We start from the raw sequence: 26,017 nt of genomic DNA, 5'->3' as shown, positions 1-26,017 counted from the left end.
AAGCCTGCTTTGTAATAAAAAAACATGAAAATCTCACTTTTTTATAAAATGGGACCTTTAAAGAAGGGTGCTTCATCCAGCTGTGGGAGGAACTCCGTCACTAAGTGGGAGGGTGGAGTCAGTGGGAGGGTGGAGGGACCGGATAATAACTACATCACATGACCCAAACAAAGCACACTCCTCAGCAGCAGCCAATGAAAACACGCTGTTGCACACCTGACCAATCAGAATAGAAGCCAGCGACAACACCGTTTCACTACCGACCAATCAGTAAGAGGCGGAGTTGTGACGTAACGCCGTCAGCTGTTCTTGTTTTGCTCCTGAATCTCCCTTCTCTTCCTCCGGGGTCTGGAGAACCGACCTCGGTAAATAACAAGCAGAGAAACGGAACATTCAGCTCGTTTGTAGCGGAGAACCGCGCCAGCTCTGCCTCGAGGAGCTCACCTATAAAACACCTCCCGGTCATTATTTCTTCCACATTGGAGCCGTCTTCCGCCGACATCGAGCGAAGAGGTGCAGCCGATCCCAGGCCTCCAATCCAGGGCGGAGGGAGGGAAGGAGGTCGCTGGGGATCGGGATGGAGACCGGAGAGGCTGCCGGAGGGCCTGGCGGACCGGACGGACCGGACGGACCGGGGCTGCAGTTCGGCTGCGCTTCCTTCAACCAGGACTCCACGTAAGCAAGCAGACACATAAACAAAGCAGGATGAGTCACCGACTCCCTGGAATCTATAAATCTATCTCTGTTTAGATCTAGGGTTTCCTGTCTTACATCTTCCCTCAGGCTACAGTTTACCTTCTCCACAGCTGACAGGGAGGAAATAACCCGGATGATGTCATAGAGATGGTGTTAGGGTTATCTTGGGTTAGGAGACTACAAACAACAGACAGCCTGAAGACCTGGGGGTGGCTGGCTGGGTGGGTGGGTGATTACAAGGAATTGGGGTCCATGGAGTTGCATTATGGGAAATGTAGGATGCAGCATTACAGTCAGGATATCAACAGGGAACACTTGTATTTATATATTTATATAAGCTGTTGCTACCTGCCCACTGCACTATTGTATATTGTATACTGTGTATTTGTATGTTTTAATTGTGTGTGGAGTTATGCGTATTGTATGTGACATTGCTGTATTTGGAGAAGCCAAAGACAAATTTCAACTATCCATCTATCCATCTATCTGTCTGTCTGTCTGTCTGTCTGTCTATCTGTCTATCTGTCTGTCTGTCTCTGTTTCTCTCTCTGTCTCTGTCTCTCGGCCCCTCAGATGCACAGATTCTGACCAAGCCTGCGTTACAAACTGGGGGCCTTGGAGTTATCAAGGCTCAATATTTTTCATTCACCTAAATTCAAGCCCCCAGGAAGAGCGCTGCAGGCTTTCAAGCAAAGCGGCCAAACTGGAATTACAACTTCCGTGTCCGTCACGTGATATCATTGGGCCCAAAAATACTTTTTCCCATAGACGTACATTTGGAAGGAGACGTCTGTAACTCGGCAGATCATTTTTTGTTAATTAACTTCCCAGTGCAAACACTTATATAACCCTGATTTAAATCATTAGGTCCTAAAAGTTGTAAAATGCACTAATAGCCGAATCCAGAGTTATTTTCCTTCCTCCGGTTGATCCAGATACCTGGGCTTTGGGTATTGGCCGATACCGAGTACCAATCCGATACCAGTGTTTAATTGAAAAGCTGTATGCCTCACTGTGTGGAAGTAACTGGGATCAGGTTTGACTTCAACATTGCTTTCCTAACTTTGTAAAACTAAATGCAACAAATACAAACATAGATAAATTTTTTTACTGAATTGTATTAAAATAATAAATCGTACGCCTGCAACTTGGTAAAAAATAATGCAGCAATAAAATGGTCAAAACTTTAAAAAATCCAGTATATAATGTGTATTGTATGCAAACATAGAAAAGAAACTGAATAGATCGGCCGCATCGTCACCGACACCCGATCCGGCTATTTGAGTCAGCATCAGCCCGATATCTGATCCGGTATCATTATCGGTGCATGCTTACTTTACCTAAATTAGGGTCAAGCTGGGTCAGGATTATTTAGGCCTCTGCTGCACAGAATCTGTCTCTCAGAGCTCCCCTTATGGATTAGGTTGGGGTTGCCCAGTGTAACCACGGTAACCCAGTTGGCTACTGGATCAGAAGGGTGTTTTCAATGTTTTGCTCAAGGGCAGTGTCTGCAACAACAAGGGTGTAACTCATATTGCATAGAAGTTTACACTGTGATCAAGTGCCAGTCTTCCTTGAGGATCCGAACGACAACACAAGCCTCCTTCTTAAACAATAGTATAAAGCTACAACTACAGAAAGTTGCTATATGTTTAGTAAGCTCCACTCATTGCACATTAAACAGGAAGTTCACCCGGCCTGCCTCTGTCAAGTGGTTAATTTTGTTAAAGTGCTGAGTAATCCAAAGATAAGAGCGTGGGATCTTGTGAAAGGAAGGGTTGTGTGTGTATTCAAATGTATTCTATCTGTCTGGGTATATGTGCTGACTTGCACTCAGCTGAGATATTCATCCCCAGTCCGTGTGGCAGTATCAGACAGCAGAAGAATGCAGTCTTTTTCACGCTTTGTTTCCAGCATCTAATTACTCATTCTTTTCCCAAATATCAATCAGTTCTTTACTTATTATGGAGGAGATCAGAGAAAAAGATGCATAATGTTCTACACAGGCAGTAAAAAAAATGTGCTGCGGGTTTCCTCCTGCTCAGAAACAAGATGGGACAGGACAGGAATGTACAGATCTCACGGTGGAAAGTGAAGAAGGTGCAGGTGCCCATTAAGAAAATGACCGGTGTAAAAATGAACTTATGTCTCAAATAGGTTCTGTTTGGACAAAAGGGTTGAGTCACCATGAACTGTATAAGGCTAAATACGAGCAGGCAAGAGATGGGAAAAATAAGTGAGCTTGTTTGACAGGACATGAACATATAATCACCTTGACCAAGTCATCTACCTGTCTGTCCACCTGAGGAGCGCAGTGATCCCGCGGATCCCAGCGGGGACGTCAGTTGAGTAGGAGGTCCTTAATGTGGCCCGGGACACATTCGCGTACACACTGCTAAAAGAATGTGGTCACATGTGGCCCAGACCACCTCTGAATGTGGTCTGAAAGGTCCGATCTCAATGCGTCCTCAATGCGTCTTGAGTGCATTCACACCTGTACTTAGAGCTGTCCACTTGTGATCCGATCACTGAGGACGCATGTTAATACCAGGTCTGAACAGGGCCTGAGATATCCTGACTCTCAGTCCCTCGTAGGGGTTAAGGTCCAAAAACACTCAATCCCACATTATATATATATTATATAATAATGCAACTCTATAGTGTCTTTCATTTAACTCTCCCTGCCTCCTAAATACCCACTTCTTTAAAGCCTTGATGTAGACTTGGGCGGTAATCAGAGAGAGAGAGACAGAGAGATGAATATGATGTTAGCTGCGACAAGTTGCAGTGAAATTTAACTCCGGCTCAGGCTCACTCTCTCTCCACCCCAGTGGAATGTCAGGAAGGTGTATCCATCCATCCTTCCATCCATTATCTGTACCCACTTATCCTATTCTGGAGTCAATCCCAGCTGACACACTGGGTGAAGGCGGGATACACCCTGGACAAATCGCCAGACTATCACAGGGCTGACACACAGAGACAGACAACCATTCACGCTCACATTTACACCTACAGGACATTTAAAGGTCGTCAGGAACGAATGACGGTATGAAAATATTTGATACCGCCTATGCCTACCCCGATGACGTCATCAGGGTTATGGCTGAGTGATACTCCTGGAGATGTTATCACATGACTGAAATCCCACACTTCGGTCACTTTAACTTCAACACAACTGAAATACTGCGTCTCTATGACAACTGAGCAAACTCCATCTGCTGAGGAAGACTGTTAGATGGAGTTGAAAGCTCCAGAAAAAAAACTAGTGAGTGGTCCAAGTTAATCTTTTTTTTGTCAAACCACTTTCATTTGAGGGTTGTTTGATTACAACTTCAGCTGATCCCCTTGTTCCCAGAAGTGCTCTTTTCTTATGCATGACACATTTCACCACCAGGGGGCTCTCTATAGTAAGGACCAGGAGGGAAGACATTGTGATGATGGGGAAGTCCAGTGTATGTCCAGTTGGAGTGCAACAAAATTAGACATAGATTAATTCCTTTCATACATGCTAAGAATGTCTGAAATTGAAATAGTGAGAGAAATTAGGGCTTTATATGTGTTCTAGTTGTACTGATGGTTGATGTGTGTGTGTGTGTGTGTGTGTTGCAGGTCACTGGCTTTGGGAACAAAGACCGGCTACAAGCTGTTCTCTCTGACCATGGTGGACAAACTGGACTGTATCCATGAGAGTGGTTAGTATGCTTTCTCTGACTCTGCTCTTTGCATCAGTGTGGGCCAAACATCCATCCACATTTATTTGAGAATTACATCATAGTCAGTGTAAAGTTATTAAACACATGCTGTGGATTTCTCCTGCAAATTTGCAATTATATAACACAGCCCATTCGAAAGCCAGTACTGTTACGTTGACATTTTCTTCTAATCGGTCAGCTTTGCCATTAAATGATGACAGCATGAACACAACAAGAATGGTCCATGTATACTATATCCCTGGTGCATCATTGAGTTTCATTCATGATGGCTTCTGTGATAAAAACAGGACAAACACGTTCTGCCTTTGTGTAAACTGAGCTATTGTAGCCAGACTGACCCGTCTGCTGTTGACAACACGTCAGGCCACGTCACCTTTCCTCAGGTTTCCCTAAAAGGAACACTGAGTTTGGGAAAGAATGCCAAACGTTGGTCACCCACACAGTGCATAATCTGTATATTGTTCATAATCTGGTTGAGCTTTTATCAAAATTGAGATGAAATGAAGATAATAAGATCACCTCCCCGGTCATATTGTGCACCTATTTAGCAATATATGCCAACACATTACAAAAAAATCAATTTCTCTTTATTTTTATATCAGAATCCAATCATCTTTTCTGCCCGTAAAACAAAATATGACGTGTGTTGCTTACATAAACTAACATCATCATGACATCCATCCGTATCGCGATAAATTCTTAGCCCGTCCACTTTTTAGCGGTCCAATCAAATGCGAAGGATTTGATTTAAATCCCTTTCGTAACTGTACACCGCTGAAATATTCTGTTTCATTGAGAAACACGTCACAGTACGGAAGCTAAAGACGCTCTAATTTACATTTCACTGGGAGTTTAAGGTTTTAAGGCCTTCAGTTAACCTTTCAGGTGTTTATTCCCTCCGCTACCGCTACCTTGTAATACAAAGGAAATACATCATCTCCATAGTAATGCTAAGTACCGCTTCAACATGTATATTATAGTGTGATCTAAAGGTACAGAGGTTTTTTAAAAAGTTGTCTGTTTTCTATTGACGCCGGCTGCAGAATTATGCAAGATAATTTGATAACCATGGTAACTAACGCATATGTGTTTCAGCATGTGAAAGTGAAAAGAAGTTAGGTGTTGTGTGTTTTGGCTGATCCTCATTAAAAATGAGTGAAATGCAGCAGCCAAACAGTAAACCTTCATCATATTACACATCTGTCCTAACTGTTTCACTCATCTGTCATTATTCATGACATGCAATGATGCACCAGTGTTACAGAAGACTGACTGGAGTTCTCTTAAAGGTCCCATATCGTGCTCATTTTCAGGTTCATACTTGTATTTTGTGTTTCTACTAGAACATGTTTACATGCTGTAAAGTTGGAAAAAAAAAATATTTTCCTCATACTGTCTGTCTGAATATACCTGTATTCACCTGCTGTCTGAAACACTTGTTTTAGTGCATTTCAACGGAATAGCAACGGAATTGCGTTGCTAGGCAACAGCTTGGGTCCATGTTTACTTCCTTTCAGCTGATGTTATTCACATACACTGCAACAGGAAAAAAACATTTAGAATGTTTACGTTTAAAACTGTGTAATGGTCTAAATATTGTATATTTGTGACATCACAAATGGACAGAAATCCTAACGGCTTGTTTCAAACGCACAATTTCTGAATACGGGCTGTGTGTATTTCTTTGTATATTGAGCATTTTGATAGTTTAACAGTATTTATAAAGCACTTAAACCTGCTTTATAATATAAAAGAAATGAAAATCTCACTTTTTTACAATATGGGACCTTTAATAATCTTGTCAGTTTGTCACACATCTTCAGAGCTGAAATACTGATCAGCACTTTTTTTTTTCCAACTTTTGCAAATGTGCTTAACATCCCCGCGACATTTTGGATGGAAGCACAGCCACAGTCACCAGTCTAATGTGGGAGGAAGCCCAACATCTTAACCAGGTTTCTGCTAAATCCGCATATGATCTCAGTATAATTATGATGCGTGTGTGTTGACCCAAAACCAGACTACAGAAATAACTGGCTGAGGAGGGAATTCTCTGTGCGCGTGTAAACTGAAGCAGTGATTATCTCCAAGAAGTCTGCCTCTCCACATCACAGCGCTCGCTGGGTCCTTTTGGGGTTTTAGTGGCTGACGCTCAGACAAGGCAGAGTTTGCTGTAATTACACATGGCTTTTGGCAGCAGCCTCCCAAGAGTTTCCCCCAGAACGGGTGTGTTTGGTGTCCAGTGTGTCGGGTCCAGTGTGGTGTGCTGTATGAAATAGTCTGGTTTATATCAACCAGACGTGTTGGGAAGATTATCACTGAGAGCTTTTTATTTATATCACCCAATATCAGAAATCACAAATTTGCCTCGAGGAGCTTTGTGTCAGGGCATGGTTCCTTATTTAAGAGGATCACAGGACAAATTTAGAAAATGCATTTCCTGCTGAAAATGCGTGGGAATGCTGACAGCTGAAATTTATTGCAAAGCATTGCTGAAATAAAACGTAAACTGCAATAAATGAAAAACTGTAAAAGTTATCAAAAAGCTGAATCATAGCTTAATAGTTCAAAGACTTGTAACCCGTTTAAAGTTTAAATGAAGTCTGTAGCTGAATGTATGCGGAAGCAGTAGCATTTCAAAGTGGAGTAGGTTTAAGAGGATTTGAAGATTTTCTCCATTGAGTTACATTGTAAAAAAAAATGTGGAAAAAGCTTAATATTTTAAAAAGTATGAATAGTTGAAACAAGCCAAGTCATAGCACTAATGTCCATAAAGAGCTGAATATTTTGATAGTTGAACGGTTTCTGTAGCTGAAAGTATGCAGGACTAGTTAAAGGCCAAAAAACTTACGGAAGAAATAGTAGAAGAAGTTGAATAAACCTTAGAAGAGCAATTAAATATTGGATTATATGTCTATATTTGAGAGTTAAAAAAACAAATCATATGTTTTTGCATTTCTGCTTATTGGTCGGCATATACACCTATAAAGATATAACTGTGATAAGCTAAAATCGGTTGATCGGTTGATATTGGTCAGGCTCTAGATATAATGCTGATTTGACTTATATTGTACTGAATTTATTTGCTACGAACAGCAGACAACGGCTAACCTGGACTGGTTGACATTTCAGTCGTCTACAAGCTGTCTCAGAGCTGTCGTCTCTACCTTTCCAAGACTATAATTCAAGGGGAAGCCATTTTTCATGATAATATTTAAAGCTGTAATGAAGCATCATGGATGGATTAGTGAACGGGCCCACCGGGGGGCTCCTGGGTCAGAGCTTCTTGTTTCAAGTGTCTGTTGTTAACGTTTCTTGTCAGGCTTTTCACCTCGCCTTTGAGTGTTGCCATTCGGAACAGGTACACTTTGCCTTTAGACATGTTCAAAGATACTGAAGCCTGAGCATACCTCTGCAGCTTTACTGGTCACACAGGAACTGTGGTCTGTGCCGCTATAAAAACATTGAAATTTTATATTTTTTATATTTGAAATATAAAGTATAGTGTCACAGTGTGGAAAATTGTTTCTTCTGACCTAAAATTAAAGCATCAGTAGGCAGAAATATTTTGGCATCATTGGGCAAAATTCCATAATAACCTTTCAGCATATTGTAATTCAAGTGTTCTGAGAGAAAACTAGACTTCTTCTCCTCCTCGTGGCTCTGTTTTCAGGCTTTAAAAAATCCTGTGACGGGAGACTTTGGCCAATCACAGGTCATTTCAGAGAGAGAGCGTTCCTATTGGCTGTGCTCCAATTGGTGGGCAGTGCTCGGTATTTCCTCGACAGATCTCAGATGGACAGATGTCTGTATTTCTCTTTAATCATCTGCCTCGTGTGTCTAAGTCAACATGAAGGCAGCGTCCCCATCACCGCCTCTCTGTCTGCTCCCCGTTCTCCCCCAGCAGAGACCCCAGATGTGTACATCGTGGAGCGTCTGTTCTCTAGCAGTCTGGTCGTCGTAGTAAGCACCGCCATGCCGCAGCGCATGAACATCTACCACTTCAAGAAGGGGACGGAGATCTGCAACTACAGCTATCCCAACAACATCCTGGCTGTCAAGCTCAACAGACAGGTGAGCTATACCAAGTTTCACACCCACTACAACCCTCAAATATGACAGCGTATCCATATGATTCATCCCATTTCACTGATGTGGAGATAGAAGCCGACCCCACCGCAGTACATTGCAGTGTAATGACCTGAGGTCTGCTGTGTCTTGCAGAGGCTCGTGGTGTGCCTTGAAGAGTCCATTTACATCCACAACATCAAAGACATGAAGCTGCTCAAGACTCTGCTCAACACTCCGTCAAACCCCTCAGGTAAGAGGTTGATACCAAGAGACGGGAACTGCAAGTATAGTATGTGGTTCACACACACAAACACACACACTTTCTGTGGTGCTGTGATAGCTGGGTTTGCTCCGGCTGGTGGGCGGTGCTTGTTATTTCCTCAACAGATCTCAACATGGCTGACGGGTCACAAACTTTCTCATTTTACAGCTAAACAGTGCACTACAAGATGATTCTGAAAACATTTGAGGAGAGAAATAGACATTACAGTAACAGAATATTGATTCATATTTGATCAGCGCTGCCTAGTTTGACCATATGATCATAGTTGGCAAGGGATTGACAGCTGCTCAGAGACGGCAAGGCTCCAGCTCGGCTCTGATTGGTTGTTTTCCTCCGGTCTGTGAAATCTTGCAGATGCCGTTAGGAGCACCGGAGGACACAGAGGCACATGATTGTTTTTCAGATTACATGTCTCATGCACTACTGTTTTATAAAAGTAACTTTTTTTAATAACATTTGCTCCATTTCTACCTAATGCAGCTTTAAGGGCGCTACAGTGTGCAGACCTTTTTATCTATATTTTCATTGCTGTCTTCAATTGGTCCAGCACCTGCCTACAGTGGTTTTAGATGTGTGCGGCCACTTTACATTGTTTGTTGTGTTCCCTGACTGACCGTACCCACATTTTGCCCTGAACCACTCTTCAATAGAAGTTGACAATGATTGGTTCTCTCCTGTCGCAGGTCTCTGTGCTCTTTCTATCAACCATTCCAACTCCTACCTGGCGTACCCCGGCAGTGCCACCATCGGGGAGATCATAGTGTACGATGCCAACAATTTGGTAAGAAACATTTCATCACAGAGTACCTCAAATAATATGGCACTATCTGTCTTCGTCCGCGATTTATAATGCAGTTATCTGATTTATTACAGTTGCATTGTTAATTGTATTTCATATACAGTAGACGTATGACTCTGTTATATCAAGAAGCGTCCTCTGTATACTACCATATCTCGTTAAAACAAGAAAAACTATATATCATTTTTATGTCGATAAAAAAAACTTTCCTTGTTATAACAACTATCACACATATCTCCTTTATCTAACAAAAGTTAACTCATCTCATTAAAACAAACTTTTTTCGTTATAAAACGATAAGTTGGTATGTTGTTAAAACAAGGAACTTCCATACGTTGTTACAATGTGAAAAAGAGAAGACATTGGCCAGTAATGTCTTAGAATGAGACACAGTATTACGTTATTGGGATGAGATAAGTATAAGTCATAATTTGAAGGCTGTTAAAAAAAGTTTTTAAAAAAGTTTTTTAAAAAGCGTGAAATATATGCTGATATTTGGGACACTGGGTGCTCCTGACTTGTTCCATTTCCCTGTTTTGTTTTGTTTTGTTTTGATTCTTTCATTTTACACGTAAAATGAGTGATACTGTTTTTTCTTTAGGTCATCTCCTCCTCTCTGTGTTCTGAGAAACTGTTCTCTCTGATGGCACCTTCCCTGGTTGTCTGTACGACACCCTAGACCTCCAGATGTTTTTCCTTTTAGTCTTGGGAATGGGGCCGTTTTGTTTGATGTCCGAGGATTGATGCTGAGGTTACAGGGTGTCCTAAAATATACAGTATACAGTATCAGTGAGCCTGGGAGGGGGAACATTTTGAATTTGGGAGCACTATTGGGAACACATACTAGGTGTGGTATCTCTGAGCTAGTGATATGATACCAGAAAAAGTTCCTCTTTCATAACAATCCAGGCTGAGAAAGCCCAGTTCACTTTGGAGGGAGAGCACTATATGTTTAAATAATCAGTTGTACTTATCTCTACGTTTCTCAAAGTTTGTTCCAGTACACACGTAGGCAAAATTGTTGGTACCCTTCCGTTAAAGAAAGAAAAACCCACAATGGTCACTGAAATAACTTGAAACTGACAAAAGTAATAATAAATAAAAATTCACTGAAAATGAACTAATGAAAATCAGATATTGTTTTTGAATTGTGGTTCAACAGAATCATTTTAAAAAACAAACTAATGAAACTGGCCTGGACAAAAATGATGGTAACCCTAGAAAAGATGTAAAATAATGTGACCATAGGGACATATTAAACTAAGGTGTGTCCTGTAATTAGCATCACAGGTGTCTTCAAACTTGTAATCAGTCAGTCTGCCTATTTAAAGGGTGAAAAGTAGTCACTGTGCTGTTTGGCATCATGGTGTGTACCACACTGAACATGGACCACAGAAAGCTAAGGAGAGAGTTGTCTCAGGAGATCAGAAAGAACATTATAGACCTTCATGTTAAAGGTAAAGGCTATAAGACCATCTCCAAGCAGCTTGATGTTCCTGTGACTACAGCTGCACATATTATTCAGAAGTTTAAGGTCCACGGGACTGTAGCCAACCTCCCTAGACGTGGCCGCAAGAGGAAAATTGATGACAAATCGAAGAGACGGATAACACGAATGGTAACCAAAGAGCCCAGAACAACTTCCAAAGAGATTAGAGGTGGACTCCAAGGTCAAGGTACATTAGTGTCAGATCGCACCATCCGTCACTGTTTGAGCCAAAGTGGACTTAATGGAAGACAACCGAGGAGGACGCAAATCATAAAAAAGCGAGACTGGAATTTTCCAAAATGCATATTGACAAGCCACAAAGCTTCTGGGAGAATGTCCTTTGGACAGATGAGACAAAACTGGAGCTTTTTGGCAAGTCACATCAGCTCTATGTTCACAGACGAAGAGATGAAGCATCCAAAGAAAAGAACACTGTACCTAATGTGAAACATGGAGGAGGCTCGGTTATGTTATGGGGCTGCTTTGCTGCATCTGGCACAGGGTGTCTTGAATCTGTGCAGGGTGCAATGAAATCTCAAGACTATCAAGGCATTCTGGAGCGAAATGTGCTGCCCAGTGTCAGAAAGCTTGGTCTCAGTTGCAGGTCATGGGTCCTCAAACAGGATAATGACCCAAAACACAGCTAAAAACACCCAAGAATGGCTAAGAACAAAATATTGGACCGTTCTGAAGTGGCCTTCTATGAGCCCTGATCTAAATCCTGTTGAACATCTGTGGAAGGAGCTGAAACATGCAGTCTGGAGAAGGCACCCTTCAAACCTGAGACAGCTAGAGCAGTTTGCTCACAAGGAGTGGGCCAACATACCTGTGGACAGGTGCAGAAGTCTCATTGAGAGTTACAGAAATCACTCGATTGAAGTGATTGCCTCGAAAGGTTGTGCAACAAAATATTAAGTTAAGGGTACCATCATTTTTGTCCAGGCCAGTTTCATTAGTTTGTTTTTTAAAATGATTCTGTTGAACCATAATTCAAAAGCAATGCCTGATTTTCATTAGTTAATTTTCAGTGAATTTTTATTTATTATTACTTTTGTCAGTTTCAAGTTATTTCAGCGACCATTGTGGGTTTTTCTTTCTTTAACGGAAGGGTACCAACAATTTTGCCTACGTGTGTATGTGTGTTGCTTGCTCACAGCAACCAGCTCGTATTGCTCCCCCACTGCCAGGTGAAACCATGTCATGTTTTTAACTTTGCGTCAAGTTTCTTCTTACCTGGAAATAGGTCAGCTGATCTGTGCAACACGCTGGCTGTTCATGTGAACTCAGCCAGACAGAAAAAACTCCTCCCTCCACTTTGTGTTGCTTCATTCAGCAGAGCAAGTTTGAGCCAACGGTAACAAAACTAATCTCACTTCTCTTTGTCCTTTGTCAGTTTTTAACATTGTGTCATGCTACTGCTAAGATAAGACTTACAGAGACAACATATAAAGCAGAAAATTACATATCTATCTATTCGGTGTGGAGAGGTGGTTGTGTTGCTCTGGCTCTACCTGGTAGGCACGGAGAGGTGGTTGTGTTGCTCTGGCTCTACCTGGTAGGCACGGAGAGGAGGTTGTGTTGCTCTGGCTCTACCTGTTAGGCGTGGAGAGGAGGTCGTGTTTCTCTGGCTCTATCTGGTTGACGTGGACAGGAGGTTGTGTTGCTCTGGCTCTATCTATCTGGTGTGGAGAGGAGGTTGTGTTGCTCTGGCTCTATCTGGTTGGCGTTGGGAGGAGGTCGTGTTGCCCTGGCTCTATCTATCTGGCGTGGAGAGGAGGTTGTGTTGCTCTGGCTTTATCTGGTTGGCTTGGAGAGGAGGTTGTGTTGCTCTGGCTTTATCTGATTGGTGTGGAGAGTAGGTCGTGTTGCTCTGGCTCTATCTGTTTGGCGATGCCGGGAAGCTGCTTGACATCCTCCTGGATCCACCTTCTCACATAATATGTTCACGTTATATGTATTAAATTTTGTCATATGGATTGTCTATGTTGTATTTTCATTATGTCGTTACTCTGTACACACGACATCTATTGCACGTCTCCGACGAGAGGGTTTGTACATTTTAAACAGTCTGCCGCAGTGGAAATTAAATTAGTATCAGTAATAACTATAAAAAACATTGCAAAGTTATACTAGTCAAGTCGCATTAATTCTTCATCAACAGCTAGTCTTAGTGACATGAACATTACATCAGTGTGGAATAACACTCTTTCTGTCTCTCTTTCTGTCTCCTGTATCGTCCTCTTGGTCCTTTCAGAACACACTGACCATGATCCCGGCTCATGACAGTCCTCTGGCAGCTCTCACCTTCAACGCCTCGGCCACCAAACTCGCCAGCGCCTCAGAGAGGGTAAATAAAAAGACCTAAAGCTCTAAAGATGAAAAAAGAGTTAGTCCTAGGGTGACATTCTGTCTATTCAACACTTTGGTCCTTGTTATGGATGTTCAGGGTCCCCAGAGGATGAATCCTTGTTATTGTGATGACTTCCTGACCTTTCCTTTTCCTTTTTCTTTCATCCATGGGAGTTCAAAAGCTAAGGCTGAATTTGGATACTCAAGGTTCCCATAGGGTGAATTCTAACATGATTTTTTTTTCAGGGCCCCCACCAGGCCTAAATATTCACTTGTACAAGGCAGATTACCATGAAATGTGTTTGCACATTTATGTTCCCCCATTTTGAACACTTTCCACTAGCTCTCTGAAATCTGCCATTATTTTTGTACTGGGCACCGAGGTGTTTAATCTCAAGTTTCTTCGAGAGGCAGACTTTCAAATTCTGGGTTAGGGTTAGGTTAGGACCGCCGGTACAATAACATTTTATTAAGATGTTAATAAAATGTTGACATGTTTTAAATCTATCCAGCCACTGACCTTAAAGTGTTTTAAGTCATGCATTAATCCAGAATCATATTAAATTCTACGGCTTTGCCCCACTTTGCCTCACATGACCCAGCATCATCTCTAGTTACATATCAGATTATAAATGAAGATTACACAAGGGGAAGAACAGCTGCCAGGTTTCTGAACCAAGTTCCTAACAGAAATCTCTATTTTTTTTTTTTGCTCGTCAAGGAAGCATCTGCTAGAAAACATGTACTGTAGTAAAGATGACGCCTCATTGATGATTGTCTGTCTTTGCAGGGCACCGTCATCCGAGTGTTCTCCATCCCTGAGGGCCTGCGTCTGTTTGAGTTCCGCCGGGGCATGAAGAGGTCAGAGTTCAAACACACATCCTTTAAGATCTGCACTCTGTCCAGTGTATGAGCAACAGCTAAAGATAGAAAGTCACTAAATAAGCTAGATACATATGCAGTCATTCTTGCAGTGCACTTATGCCTGGAGACTATATTACATGCTGATGACTGATTTAAAGGTCCCATATCGTGCTCATTTTCAGGTTCATACTTGTATTTTTTGTTTCTACTAGAACATGTTTACATACTGTAATGTTAAAAAAAACCTTTTTTTTCCTCAAACTGTCGGCCTGAATATGCCTGTATTTACCCTCTGTCTTAAACGCTCCATTTTAGCGCAATTCGACGGAATTGCAACAGGATCGCATTGCTAGGCAACAGCTTGGGTCCATGTGTACTTCCTGTCAGTTGATGACATCCACATACACTTCAACCAGGAATAAACTGGGACACATTTAGAATGTTTCTGTTTAAAACTGCGTAAAGGGTCTAAATATTGTATATTTGTGACATCACAAATGGACAGAAATCCTGCCAGCTTCTTTCAAATGCAGAGTTTCTGAATACAGGCTGTGTGTATTTCCCTGTGGATTGAGCGTTTCGATACTTTCACAGTATTTGTATAGGACTTAAGCCTGCTTTATAATAAAAAAACATGAAAATCTCACTTTTTTTATAATACAGTATGTCCCCTTTAATGAAATGGCACATGACCTGTGTTGGCTGAGATCCTCGTCCTCAAGAGCTGAGTAGACTGCTGAGGTCAGAGGGTTAAGTTAATATTCCAAGTTTTGTGCTTGTTTTGTGTGTCTGCAGGTACGTCAATATAAGCTCTTTATCCTTCAGCCCTGATGGCCAGTTCCTCTGCGCGTCCAGCAACACGGAGACGGTGCATATCTTTAAACTAGAGCAACTGGGACCAAGGTACACAGACACACACACACTGTAAACACAAGAAGTTAATTTAACCATGTGGCACCGTAGACCCGTGCCCTATTGGGTGTTATATTTAAAGCTATTTAAAACTTGTAGTTCTGTCAGTTTTAATAACATTGTACTCACCAAAAGTATAAATCAAGTTGTAGGATGAAGTTGTTCTAAAGGGCGATTGTTACCCCGTATGTAGTGGAGGGGACGAGGCTGCCACCTGGACGGCCTACGTGGGGAAGATGTTCTCAGCAGCCAGCAGCTACCTCCCTGCTCAGGTATCCGGCATGATGAGCCAGGACCGGGCCTTTGCCACCGTTCACCTTGTGACATCCGGCCAGAAGAACGTCTGCACCCTAGCTATGTGAGCTTCAGGGAATGCGCCTTTACATTACACTCGCTCTTTCTGTGTGTGTTCTTGACAGAACTAGTTGTGTTTTTCGACCTTAAGAGGGAAGATTTTGAACCTAAAAAGACTATCTGATGATTAAGATGTGGGTTGACACTGTGATGACCGTTTCTTTTTGTCCTCATTCCTGATCCAGCTATGACCGGCACAGAAATTAGGTTGACTGCAAACTATTTTTAGTGGTGACAAAGTGCAAATGAATCAGTTCCTCGTTCCTCCCACTGTTTGGGTTGAACGTTAAGTGAATGCCTAAACGGATGCTCAATCTGATGTTTACAGGATGCAGAAGCTTCCGCGGCTACTGGTGGCCACAGCTGACGGCCAGCTGTTCATTTACAACGTGGATCCACTGGATGGAGGCGAGTGCGTGTTAGCCCACAAACACAGGTGAGGCTAAAAATTATTTCACAGGAGTGAAACAACAGGAGATAGACGTTAAGCATTAGGTTTAACAAGAATTCATAAATCAATGTTTGTCTGTAGTCTTTGTGGTGTGTTCAAGTGCAACTTGTCGGCCAAGACAAAGGTGACGCAACAGTCGGCCTTCACAACCCTTACAAAGAACCCTTTAAAACCCCTTTTTTTCCAAAAAAGGTTTCTTCAGAATCAAATGGTTCTGGGTAGAACCTAACCCCTTTCATGAAGAACCCTTTTGGAAACCCTATTTCTAGGAATCTTTCTGGCTAACCAAACAGCTGCTCAATGATCTGCAAATGCTGTTTTTTTTATGTGTGAGGCTGTGGGTCCGTGTCAATTCATACGTAGCTGCAAATGAGAGAAGGACTGGTTGTGTACATTGTTATTATCTGGATAAGGAATGTTAATGCACATGGAAATGTATGCAGAATGCATTGCAATTGGATTGGTCAGGCCCCATCAGGAGCCGGTCTGACTCACATCTCTGTCAATGGAATCTTAACCGGGTGTAAATGACATCTGTAGCAGCTTGGCCACATTTTGAATCAAAGAAGTCTGGTCACCTAACTCTACCACTTCCTGTTATCCCTAGCAAACCCAGCAAAATGCTACAAATGGCCCAGGAATACAGCACACAGCAGCCAGGGACACAAACCATGTCTGCTAGCTCCACTTACCTAATTTTCATATTAAGATCCGATAACAACATCATTTACTGATGCCAGGTGCATATGCAAAGGCCTGTGTTCAGAGTCATAATTCTGATTATGTATCCAGATACAGATTGCAGGTTAATACCAGTTGCTTGTGGGTTTTGAAGTCCCTGAATCCAAAAGCTACAACGTACGGTACTGATCCTGTGGGAGCCACTGAAACCAACAAAACTTCTGGTGTTTTGCCTCTGCATTGTACACTTGTGGTTGGCAGCTGCATACTGTGATGTGATAAAGAGGATATGGGAAGGTTGTAAAACACAAAGCGTTGCTTCATTGTTCACAGTGCTAAATAAGTCTGAAAAAGTCTTGACAAAATATCAGATTTAAAGTTGCTTTACTGCTTTTACTCCTGTGTTCTTACTTCCTTCTCTCTCTCTTCCTCTCTCAGGGTTTTCGGTGTTGACCAGGGTGAAGGAACAGAGTCGGAAGAGTCAGAGCTCAAAGGGCCAGCACAGGCTTTTCCATCCTACGCCGCGACCGCTGCCTTACCACCCTCTGGTCCCGTCACTGCAACCCTCACTGGTTAGTATAGCCACACACATTTACTCCATCTGTGTGTAACAGGAAGGGTTTAACTTCATTGTCTGACTTCACAAGTGAAGACCAAGGGGCCTTTTAGTACCGACTTTTTATTCAACGTTCTATGACTGTAATAGTCAGGAGGACTGCGATGTTTGTGCTGGACAACGTATATATTTTGAAGACAGAAGCAGTGAGAGTTAGCACTCTTTACTAGTTCTATACTATAGGTTCCTAAACCTAAAAACCTGATGCTTGTTGTATGCAGGTTTGTTTGGGCCTTGTCTTACTGTCCACTATTTTATGTCAATTGAGTCTCTGAAAGCCTTAGCACTGTGTACACCAGAAAAGCACCCTCTTCCTGTTTGTTCCTTGAAGCAATGCAGTTGATTTCCCAGCAAATCTCAATGTAAAACACACCCAATGTTGACTGGTGCTCTTGTTTGGTAACCAGCGGGAGACATCCAGGTCTGAAAAGCAAACCCAAAGCTCAAGTGGCTTAAACTTACATTCTGTCTTGCAACTTGCAGCAGGGGGCGACTCCTCTGGTTGCTAAAAGAAGTCTGATTGTATAGAAGTCTATGAGAAAATGAGCCTACTTCTCACTTGATTTATTACCTCAGTGAACATTGTAAACATGAGTTTATGGTCTCAATCGCTAGTTTCAAGTCTTCTTCAATACAGCATGATGTTCATTTAGTGAATTATGGTCCCATTTAGAGTCAGATAGACCATAAAGCAGGGGATGCATTAGGGTCGGGGCTACCTTGGGATTGACAGGTCGCTACCACGGCGTTGTCCGGTCTGGGAGTTGTCCGTGTTTTCATCTTAGAACTTTAACCCTTTCACAGTGTGTTTTCACTTCATAAAAGTTAATTGTAGCATTTTGGTCGGCCTAAAAATGTCTTATTCAGCATTCGGTGGTACTTAGCTCCACCCTCTCGTTTCACTTCTGGTTGCAAAAAATCAAGATGGCGACGGCCGAAACCCAAGATGGCGATGGCCACAATGCTGAACTTGTGGCTTCAAAACCATAGTCCACAAAACCATGGGTGAAGTCACAGTGACTACATCCACTTAGTCTATGTTGGTAACAGTAGTCAGTAACGGTAATAGTGTTTATATCTAAAAATGTACCTGTAAATTATGTATTGATGTTCGTAAGACCAGACACGGCCTTCGGGAGCATTTTGGGGTTATGACTCTTTTCCAAGGACACGTCAACATGTGGACTGGAGGAACCAGGGATCAAACCGCTGATCTTCCGATTGATGGACGACCCGCTCTACCTCCTGAGCCACAGCCACCCCCACATATACTTCTATATATACTTCAGCTTGTTCAAATGTGGCCTCAGTATGCTTCAAACTATAAGTGCTTGATGCATACTTGGCACATTTAAGCCTTAAAGGTCCCATATTATACTCATTTTCAGGTTCATACTTGTATTTTGTGTTTCTACTAGAACATGTTTGCATACTTTAATGTTCAAAAAAACTTTATTTTCCTCGTACTGTCTGCCTGAATATACCTGTATTTACCCTCTGTCTGAAACGCTCCGTTTTAGTGCATTTCAACGGAATTGCAACAGAATTGCATTGCTAAGCAACAGTTTAGGTCCATGTTTACTTCCTGTCAGCTGATGTTATTCACATACACTGCAACAGGAAATAAACTGGGACACATTTAGAATGTTTACATTTAAAACTGTGTAATGGTCTAAATATTGTGTATTTGTGACATCACAAATGGACAGAAATCCTGACGGCTGGTTTCAAACGCACAATTTCTGAAAACGAGTTGTGTGTATTCCTCCGTATAATGAGCATTTTGATACTTTCACAGTATTTTTATAGCGCTTAAACCTGCTTTAGAATATAAAAGACATGAAAATCTCACCTTTTGCAATATGGGACCTTTAATGCTGGTGAAACTTAGCAGATCTGATGGGAACACATTAAATGTTCACTCAGTTTATATGGAGAACATGGTCTGCCTGTGTCAAGTATAAAGGCCGGTCCGCTCTAATGATTTGTCTGCCTCCCTCACCTGTTTCTACCCAGGCTACTCTGAAGACGGCGGGGCCATTAAAGGCGAAGTCATTCCAGAGCACGAATTCGCTGCCGGTCCTGTGTGTCTGGATGACGAGAACGAGTTTCCTCCTGTGAGCATCCAGAAGTGCTAACTGTCCGCTATAGCTAGCTCTCCTACAACAGGTGTACTTTATAGACATGCCAAAGCATTCATGCACATAGAGAGACAGAGATCACAAGCTAACTGACTCTCTGGCACAGTTCAGAAAAGATGACTTTATCCAATATCTAATACCAACAATATCAGGAGTCAGGAACTTTGGACTTAACTCAACTCGAGGACAAAGTTGTCTTAACATAATCCACATTAGCAATAAATTGTTAACTCAGTCCAGTTGGCACCATTCCAAATACCATAGGTAGAAATAGTCGAAAAATGCAAAAACTACGTCATCCTCAAAGTGATCACTGACTTCCTCTTGTCCGGTTTCCTCATAATCAGTCCCTAAAGCCCCTTTCAGACATGCTCACCTCTTTATGTTAATCTGATGGCAGATCAACATGTTGGTCTGAGGGCTGAGCGGCATATCGTCTTTTTATGGTATATTGATATATTTTCAAACGAGGTGTAGGATGAGACAATACCGTTTACATCAATATAGTTTAATGTTGCGTTACATAACATTTCTCCCATAAAGCCGTGCCACTGTGACCGGCAATAAATCCTACACACTGAACCTTTAATTATCATCTCTTATGTGCAAAGAAGATTCTTGTCTATAGAAATGTTTCTCCCCACATATACAGCAGAGAAAAAGAGGTTACAAAAATGTCTTTCAGGCCAACTTCATGGATGAATACATCAATATACAGCAAAAACTTTATATACAGCATGTAAGCAAATGGGGATTAAGTACAAAAATGATGCCATAAATGATGAAACAGTGAATCATATTTGGAGAATGCTGTGCAGCGAGTACAGTGATGTGGCCTTGGACCGTTTATTGTCAGCATGGATGTTTTAAGTACCCCATTCAGGTCCTATGGCTCCAAGCTATAGGACCAGATTATATTACATGCGTACCCTGCATTAAAGGAAAATTCTGGTATTTTCCAGCCTTCAACGCCATCTCCTTGAATCTAGCAAAAAAAAAAAGAAAGTGTATCGGGAAGAGTAGCGCATGCCTCCTAAAGCTTTCCAAATTGATTTAAAGTGTACATTAATATTTTTAACAACTTGTCTCTGAGTCCAACTGAGGTAAACACAGAAATTAGCTAATTTACTGTTAATTGTAGCTAACTGTGTTTGGATTTGCTTCCAAAGAAACTTGCCAGTGAACCAAACCAGCCTCCCATTTCTCTGCAGTAATAACAGAACATGTATTACTCATTGTTTCACATACATGGGATGATTCTATGTCAGCAGATGTAAACACATATTACAAAAAAAAAAAAAGCCCTGAAAAGTTTGGATTGATTTGTATGTGTTGTACCAGAATTTCCCTTGAGCTGCATTTGACAAATCCTGTAGACCAAACTAACGGGTGTGTTCATGTGTTTTGGTAGATTAATTGGTGCCGAGACGGGACTGGAGGTGGCCAGGCCAGGCGCTCGTGAATGGGTAGAAGGACAGATGGACAAACAGACAGACAGGTGCTGGCAAGTGGGATGATCAGCAAAAAAAAAAAAAAAGTCTTTCAGGGTGCCAAGTTATTTTTTCCATTAGAGAGAAAATAATATTGATTAACATTCAAGTTGACATGGGAAATAAAACACTGACCAAGAAGTAGATGTCATATGGTACCTGGTCCTCATACTACATAATGATTGTGTTAAAGATGCACTTCTGATTTGGTCACAGCACCAATAGCACCTCTAAACCTCCTTTCAGCTCACCGTTGACTTTCAAAACAACGGTGAGCTGAGAGGAAATTCCTGAACTTGTAAGATGCTGTTCGCTACTTAAAAAAAAAAAATTAAAAAAAAAATCAGGGACTTTGTCTTTAAGGAGTGTTTTATGAAAGTATGAGGTGCATGCTGGAGCAAGAAATATAACCACAATTTTCATAGCTTTTTTTACTTGACAAATATTTTAGGAAGTTGCGTTATTGTAGCAACATTTTTATTTTTCTCATTAATAATATTTTAGTTCACGTTCATGATAAATAATTGTCATTTTTATTCTGTATTGTACTGACATGTATTAGATGTTTCTCTGTGTACGCCTCCTGGATACAGAAGGTGTTTATGTACTGTACGTTTGTTTGTGCCTATTATCATTTGTAAAAGAGCAAAAGTATTTTGCTAATTGCACAAGACCAAAACAAGTGAAAGAAACAAAGAAATAAACACAGAGTGGAGTAAGAATGAACCTATGCAAAGCAAAGAATTTGGCTTGTTTTATTTTATTTTATTTTATTTTATTTTATTTTATTTCATGCATGCTTGTTAAAAGAGTGTATAGATCAGATTGTGATGGCTGAGGTACACGTGGCTACGGTTGTTAATGGTTATAGGAGAGAGGTCGGTCACAGGTCAAACATTTCACAACATTTTACAGCCACTGTTCACAGGCGGTGTTGCGTAAGTGTGTTTAGCTGCAGTACACAGTGATCTATTCAGTATTCTGGTCATTCTATAGGCTATGATTATATGACAGCACAGCCCACTGGCCTTCTGCTGTTGCTTTTATAACATTTGAACACAAACATTCAGAACGGGTTTACATAAGTTTACAATATTTTAAAAAAGCTACTCAAGCAAAGCAGAATTGATTTACCAGTATGTAAGAGTAGGTAAAGCCACCCAGTTACGGTAATCAGAATATTTGCATAGGTACCGTTTCTATTGCAAACCTTGTGTTCTGCCTATATTTTGACCCATTCACACCAGAATGCTGTCACAGTTTAATGCCTGTATTCCACCATTCATCACTCAAACACCAAAGCAGACTTTAAAGGGGAGATATATCATGCTCATTTTCAAGTTCATGCTTGTATTTTGGGTTTCTACTAGAACATGTTTACATACTTTAATTTTCAAAAAACACATTATTTTTCTCATACTGTCTGTCTGAATATACTGAATGCTCCGTTTTAGCGCATTTCAACGGAAACAGCTTGGGTCCATGTTTACTTCCTGTCAGCTGATGTCATTCACATCCACTGCAAAAGGAAATAAACTGGGACACATTAAGTATGTTTACGTTTAAAACTGTGAAATGGTCTAAATATTGTAGATTTGTGACATCACAAAAATCCTGACAGCTTGTTTTAAACGCACAGTTTCTGAATACGGGCTGTGTGTATTTCTCCATGAATTGAGTGTTTTGATACTTTCACAGTATTTATATATCACTTTTATTTTTATTAACCTGCTTAATAATAATATAACAGACATGTAAATCTCACTTTTTACAATATGGGACCTTTAACTTTTAAGGGGGCTGCCGAGCAAAATGTGCTTGTTGGGCCACTACTGACCCTCCACTGACCCTCCACACAAACGGACCCCCACCTCCCACCCTTTGTGCATGATATATGTTCCCTGTCACCTCCATCAAGGACTGGGCATACAGAGACCAAGAAAAAAAAGAACAGCTCTCTTATCAGGGTTCCTATGCAGTATGGAATAAAGAAAAGAGAGTCTGTAAAACATTTCTGTTTCCAGACTATTGCCCCTATTCCAACGGGGCTGACGCTCAACGCCGAGTGACTCTCAGCGAGGAGCAGTGGCAGAGTGTAGTGTTCCAGGTGTTGATTTATATTATGAAGTAGCCTAAACATTTCTTTTTATCATGAGAGAGAGAGAGAATATAGCGACCCACTGGGTCGATAACAGCAGTCTGGATAGTCTGGATTATGTGTTGAACTTCTTCGTATTTGTCTAATATAGTTTCTTCCTTTGTAAAATGTGCCGCTCTGCCTGTCTGTCTGCAAGTCTGTAGACTTGTCCATGTCTGTGATTGGTCATATACGGCAAACACCGCCCCGTTCATGTGAACGCGCTCACAGCCAGATTGAGAAACCCTGAGCTGATATACCGAGTTGATAACCACCGTCGTAGGACCGTTTAGCGTGATCTTGTTTGCTAAGGTTAGTTAAGCCAGAAAACGAGAAGATACCCTGGGTATGTTGAACTCGCTTTAACTTTAAAACCCTTAAGCCACCAGGATACCACGAGTTTGTATTTTCAACATTCTTCCCGTAACCAATTGAATGAGACTCTAACCAGTCTGTTCGTAGTGTGAAGATTAAAGGCTTCTTATCCTTTCACCAGTATTTCAACCACTCTAAAGTCCACCAGCCCAACACTTTTATGGCTTACTTTTATGTTTTTAATTTCTGCCTTCAACTGCGAACTATTGCGTCATCAAATATCCTGATGAACTCGTGTAATTAACCCCGAAAAAAAAACACGTGTTCAGCAAATATTGCAGGTTGTTGCTCTGTAGTCTCCTCACTGTGTATTTCCTCTATCAGTGCAGCCTTGTGGTTGCCTAACATTACGCAACTCGTGAGTTGGGGAAACCGTTATAACCAGCTGTAACCTCACACCCAGAGACACAACGTACCGCTGAGGGAAGACAAAGACAAATGATTTCAGGGTAAAGAGGAGAAGACAAGAAAACAATCTAAGTCAAAAGTAAAGGGTAGAAGAACAGAGCCCAGGTCTCTGGGGTGATGGGGAAGTTTAAGAAACCAGATTTCAATTCAATTTGATCACTGAGACAAATATCTAACATTTGTGAATGTGAAATCACATTCATAGGACAATATTGTTCTTTATTTTTTCATTTTATTGGAATCTCAAAAGCAAAGGCTGAGCCAAGAGGATCTAAGTTTAGAGAAAATACTCAAAATCTCATTTTGAAGTTGATAGTAACATGTAGGAGAAACTGTCTGGACAAACATTCAATCATCTTTAGAATGTTGCTGTCTGACTGATTAACTAACTTTCATTGAAATTACATCTGTTCTTTAATCAGACACCATGGTTATGTTGGACTTGTGTTGCATCATAGCAGTGTTGCATCACTGAGTGCACAGCAAACCAGTGGCATATCTGCGGCATCTTAAATAGGATGGCAAAGATGGGGTGTGGCAATGAGCCAGTACAAGAAAGAACATCCTTCACTTAGAGGAAAACAGCAGGTTTTTCATAGAAAATGCACTGTCTTCATAGTTCAGCTTCTGAAACAAAAGTGTAGGAACAGGGACAAAAAAATAGCAAAGGACAAAAGGTGAATCCACTTCTGCAGACCAGGAATAATTCTTTTAAACATTTTAGTCTTTCAGCAACAACCAATGAAAGTTGGCATCCTTCCCTCATCAAGAATAGCAAAAAGATGCACAATGCACAACAATTCTCTCTACAATGACCATCACACATAAAACGGCTGCCTAGATATGACAAATGATTATTTTGTTTTAACATCGGCGTGTCCGTGTTGAGTGGTAATTAATTAAACATTGTTACATTTTGAATTTTAATGGCAAAGTTCTGAGATTTTACCACCAAATACATTAGGTAGCTACAACAGAGTATTAGGGCCACATTGAGGGGAAAAAAATCTGAGATTTAGAGAATAAAGTCATAATATTATGAGAATAAAGTCATAACTTTACGAGAAAAAAGTCGTAATATTACAAGAAAAAAAAAAGTTGTTTCCTCCTCTGCAAAAGAGTCAGTTTCCCCATCAGGTCCGTGTGGTTCTTTCTTCGGAATAAACGCAACTTCTTGCACAATCTTTTCAAGGTCCTGATACTGATGATAATGTGATGCTGATGTGCCAAAATATGACATATTTGGTTATTTGTGAAACCTAAACTAAAGTATAACTTCACAAGATGCTCCACGTTCCTCATTTTCACACTATTTCCCCTCTAAAATAACACGTAAAATTACTACTTTATATTATTATGACTTTATTCTCATAATATAATGACTTTTTCCTCCTAAACGTATGACTTTTTTCTCATAATACAACTTTTTTTTCTCGTAAATTTATGATTTTATTCTCGGAATCTCAGATTTATTTTTTTTCCTCAATCTGGCCCTAATACTCCGTTGTAGATAGCTACCCATTTGGAAATTATAGTATTTTGCTAGAAACTCTGTCTCCAGGACTGATGGAGATGAAGGCCAACCTTTAATATGGTTCTTAACCAATAAAAACACTTGATTTTGAAGTGGCACCTGGGGGGTCCAATCAGGTTTCTGGGCTGGCACTTGTCTGGCCACCTCTTAGACACACCACTGTCTCAAACTGAGAGTATTCCAGTTCAGAGCACTTCTGAACACTTAAAGGATCAGTCACAGTTGCAGAGACAGGTGAGTCATTTATAAATTATACAAGTATATATAAGTAAATATTGACTAAATCCATCATGATATTCATCAATATTCTTAAAAATGTGCAAAGTAAAAATATTGCGTTTAATTTATTTCAATAAAAATCCAGTATTTTATTCTTAAAGGGTCGGGCATTTTTATATAATGACATTGTTGCATCTGTTTGGTCAAATTCTATTTATGTAAGAACAAGACTATTACATACGATTTAGGATAGGTTTCAGATGTTAAGAACTTTTATCCCATCTGTACTCTAGGGGCTGTTCAGGGAAAGGCCATTTCTGCTAAGCTGAGCTTTTCTGTGTCCATGAAAGTATGTTGTTGGCTTAATTAATGGTGGTGACTAACAGGGCAGCCATGTAGTACAAAAACATCTGAGTCAGTCTGGCAAAAGGT

At 41.0% G+C, this 26,017-nt stretch overlaps 1 protein-coding gene across 3 annotated transcripts; it reads left to right on the top strand.

Annotated features, from left to right (window-relative positions):
• The first annotated feature begins 290 nt into the window (after positions 1-290).
• wipi1 (WD repeat domain, phosphoinositide interacting 1) lies at positions 291-21,649 on the top strand. Of its 3 annotated transcripts, none has more exons than XM_074655066.1 (13): positions 291-675; positions 4,309-4,391; positions 8,320-8,486; positions 8,637-8,733; positions 9,450-9,547; positions 13,309-13,401; positions 14,194-14,264; positions 15,063-15,170; positions 15,373-15,537; positions 15,862-15,969; positions 17,104-17,237; positions 19,298-19,398; positions 20,834-21,649. In XM_074655066.1, the coding sequence occupies exons 1-13, from the start codon at positions 578-580 to the stop codon at positions 20,882-20,884; spliced, it is 1,374 nt and encodes a 457-aa protein (XP_074511167.1). In that variant the 5' UTR covers positions 291-577; the 3' UTR covers positions 20,885-21,649. The 3 variants fall into 3 exon arrangements, with proteins under 3 accessions (XP_074511167.1, XP_074511166.1, XP_074511168.1); XM_074655065.1 differs by having other exon boundaries at positions 8,317-8,486; XM_074655067.1 differs by having other exon boundaries at positions 8,317-8,486; positions 19,298-19,450.
• Positions 21,650-26,017: the final 4,368 nt, after the last annotated feature.

This window comes from Sebastes fasciatus, chromosome 13, assembly GCF_043250625.1.
Source record: "Sebastes fasciatus isolate fSebFas1 chromosome 13, fSebFas1.pri, whole genome shotgun sequence".
NCBI lineage: Eukaryota > Metazoa > Chordata > Actinopteri > Perciformes > Sebastidae > Sebastes > Sebastes fasciatus.
Note: the sequence above shows the minus strand (reverse complement) of the source record. Positions and strands in the feature narration are given on the sequence as shown.